General features: G+C 33.7%; 1 protein-coding gene across 1 annotated transcript; it reads right to left on the bottom strand.

The window, feature by feature from the left end:
- Positions 1–507: 507 nt before the first annotated feature.
- EV154DRAFT_488914 (uncharacterized protein) lies at positions 508–2,548 on the bottom strand (the record flags this gene model as incomplete). Its single annotated transcript, XM_051599206.1, has 8 exons — positions 508–690; positions 819–949; positions 1,380–1,411; positions 1,570–1,957; positions 1,998–2,023; positions 2,259–2,309; positions 2,390–2,459; positions 2,527–2,548. 8 exons carry the CDS (start codon positions 2,546–2,548, stop codon positions 508–510), a joined length of 903 nt encoding a protein of 300 aa, XP_051450030.1.
- Positions 2,549–3,122: the final 574 nt, after the last annotated feature.

Raw genomic sequence — 3,122 nt, 5'->3', positions numbered from 1 at the left:
AGATATTTTAGTAATCTGCAAAAACTTTATTATTAATCATTCAAATTGGGTCATTTAAAAAGCAACGTCATGGATTTCAGAAAAAGATTTCTTTTGGAAGTCTGAAGTAACCTTTCACAAAAAAAAAGAAAAAGAAAAAAAATAGAAAAACAACTTAATGTCCTAAATCGGAATCTTTAAAAAATAGTTTGATGTGCTTGCGACGGCCCTAAATCATACAAATCTGAGAATTCTAGTCCGTTATCCGTCAAAATCCAATAGGTTTCGGTACTCTGGTCCGTTATCCCTCAAAATCCGTTAATTTCAGGGTACTCCGGTCCGTTATCCCTGAAAATCCGTTGACTTCAGGGTACTCCGGTCCGTTATCCCTGAAAATCCGTTAACTTTAGGGTACTCCGGTCCGTTATCCCTACAGATCCGATACTTAAGGGTTCCCTGATTTCATTAAACTAATGACCAAAATACATTATAAGAAATTAGAAACGGTTCCGAAATGGTTCAAGTATTCTAAACTTGTATGGGGATTATCTGAGCTATATTCACATCTAAGGTAAGTCGCAAATCATAACAGAACATCCTTAAACGTGCGGTGAATTTCAAAAACGTATATACAGTGCCCTCCAGAGTATCGTAACCGTTTAAGGTTTTCGTATTTTGTGTAATGGCATCACATACTGATTCATAGGGAGACTTTCCAAACAATTTTATTTTTCTGTTTTTTGTTATTATTAAGTTATGGATCCGGTTAACAGCGCTTCATAGGAAATATATAAGCTATTATCACTATTATAAGATGTTGAACCCTTTTTTTTCATAACCTTTACTGAAACATTTTTATTGTAAACATGTAACCCATTTTTGAGTCTACCACATTTTCGTTTAGTCGAATGCTGCTCTAATGGTGTCATTGCTTTGGAGTCTGGTTCTAGTATTGGTGTATTGAACAGAGCTATAAACAAAATTAATCAAGATAACCTGTTCAATCAGTAGGCCTGTGAGGAGTGGATCGGGGCAAGAGCAGAACAGAAAAATTATTAGGGTGAGGACAAATGAAACAGACATTATATATCTATTAGTATTAATACATATATAAATGAATGAAGGTAGAAAAAGGTTTATTCAGAGGAGCAGGAAAAATAGATAAGATCTTGAATACAGAAATAAGAATAAATAAACATGCTGTTATTTATCTTTATTGACAGATTGGGTAAACAAAGGTTGGGGGATCAGATTAACAAAGACAGACTATTAGTCATAGGCCGTTCCCAAGCAAAAAATTTTTTACGTTTTGGGAACAAAAGTATTTAGCTCAAAATAGTAATTTAAACTATAAAAAAACATTTTACCAGCCAAAATTTATGGGGGGTTGAACAATTTACAAATTAGTAATTTATACCCTCGTAGGTGGGGGCTATAAATTACAAAAAGTAAAAAAATGTGTGACATGACTCAAAATAATATTTCTAATTACTAAACTAGCATGTCTTATTTACTGGTTGTATATGGGCCACATTGCTATCGTCAGTATACTAAAATTATAAGCTAGTACTTATACTGGGGGGACCAAACCTTTTTACAAATCGAGCGATCTGTTTTTGAAGAAAAGTTTGCTTGGGAACGGCCATATTTAGTTTGGGACATTTTTGGCTCAGCGGGAAGGAACACAGATAATTTCGCAGATAGATACAGAGGATAACATGAGCTGATATTATTAATGTTTTATAAGGGAGTTCAAAGGCAGAGGTACCAAGGAAACGCATGTTAAATGGTTTTACAAGCACAAGGGACAACGGGGATACATTATTTGGAACACAGGCGTTAGACAGGATACAATAGTGATGTTTGACAGTGACATGTGTGACAGGACGCAGAGAATAGGGAACAGGTGGAACAGGTCGAACAGGACCAATGGGCTGGTTGGGTTTCAATAATGGTCTCAGACATTTTGCATGATTATCTGCAACTGAAACATAGGCGCTTCATGACAGTCTTCTTACTATCAACCGGCTGGCTGACCGATCGTCTTTCAGTTTTCGATCGGCAGGTTGACCGTTCGTAAATTATTTTTTGACCGGTCGGTTGACTGGTCGATGTTTAATTGCTAAAACGTGGCTGTAGTGTTTGTTATTTCAAAATATATGGAGCTTTTACAAAAACTGCAATAGCAGAAGGTCAATTATTGTGTCCAAGGCCTATTTGTATATTGAGCTGAAATTTTTATGGCTAGAAAAGTAAACGCATTTTCAATTTTTTTTTACGCAGTCTTTGCCATAAACTTGATATAGTCATACTCCTGATTATTATTCCGCCTAATCACGTGTGCAAGGAATGTCCAAAAAGACAGAAGTTTACTATTCTGGTTGCCATGGAATCTCCTGTAAAGTCTTACCCAACATAATAATTGCCTGTGTTGAAGTTACGCAACTCCTTGTAAAGTATATCACTACAGGTGTCTAGTCCTAATGTTGTATTTTGTACGCATTATAATTAACCTGACTAAGTATTTCGATACCATGTCTTATATACCAAATAATGCGATACGAATCATTTCTCATGGAAAACAATTAATATAACGTGTCCCTAAGCTTGAACCTGATATACTTTTTGCTCTTTTTTAATTAAAGTTTTAACGTGCCACCAAGCTTAAATCGACCAAACATTTTAACTTTTTTTACACCCATTTTTATCATCCAAAAATACTTTTTTTAAAAAAATAAAACGTATAGAATTATTATTCAAGACTTTTTAAAGCCGAATCAATTAATACATTTGTCATTTATTTAAAAAAAAAATTCTCTGATAGTCGGCAAAGTGTGTCGGTAATAAAAAGTTTAAGCGGGGAAGTATATGTAGGCATAAATTTTTGAAACACGCGTAATTTTTCATGTATATTTTTTAAACTCAGAATAGCCTTTTAACCAATAACATTGTACCAAACCCGTAAATTCATATACTTTTCTTTGAGAGCTATGAACTCGATCAGTTTTTGGTTTAAATGCACAGGAGTACTTTTATATTATTATTATTCAATTAAACAATATTTGTATACGTTTTGTTTTTAAATTTTATTTATAAAAAACACTTTTTTTTTTACTTTTAGTCAGACGCCTTTTCAATCTAAG

Source organism: Mucor mucedo (assembly GCF_025094135.1).
Source record: "Mucor mucedo strain NRRL 3635 chromosome Unknown EV154scaffold_310, whole genome shotgun sequence".
NCBI lineage: Eukaryota > Fungi > Mucoromycota > Mucoromycetes > Mucorales > Mucoraceae > Mucor > Mucor mucedo.
Note: the sequence above shows the minus strand (reverse complement) of the source record. Positions and strands in the feature narration are given on the sequence as shown.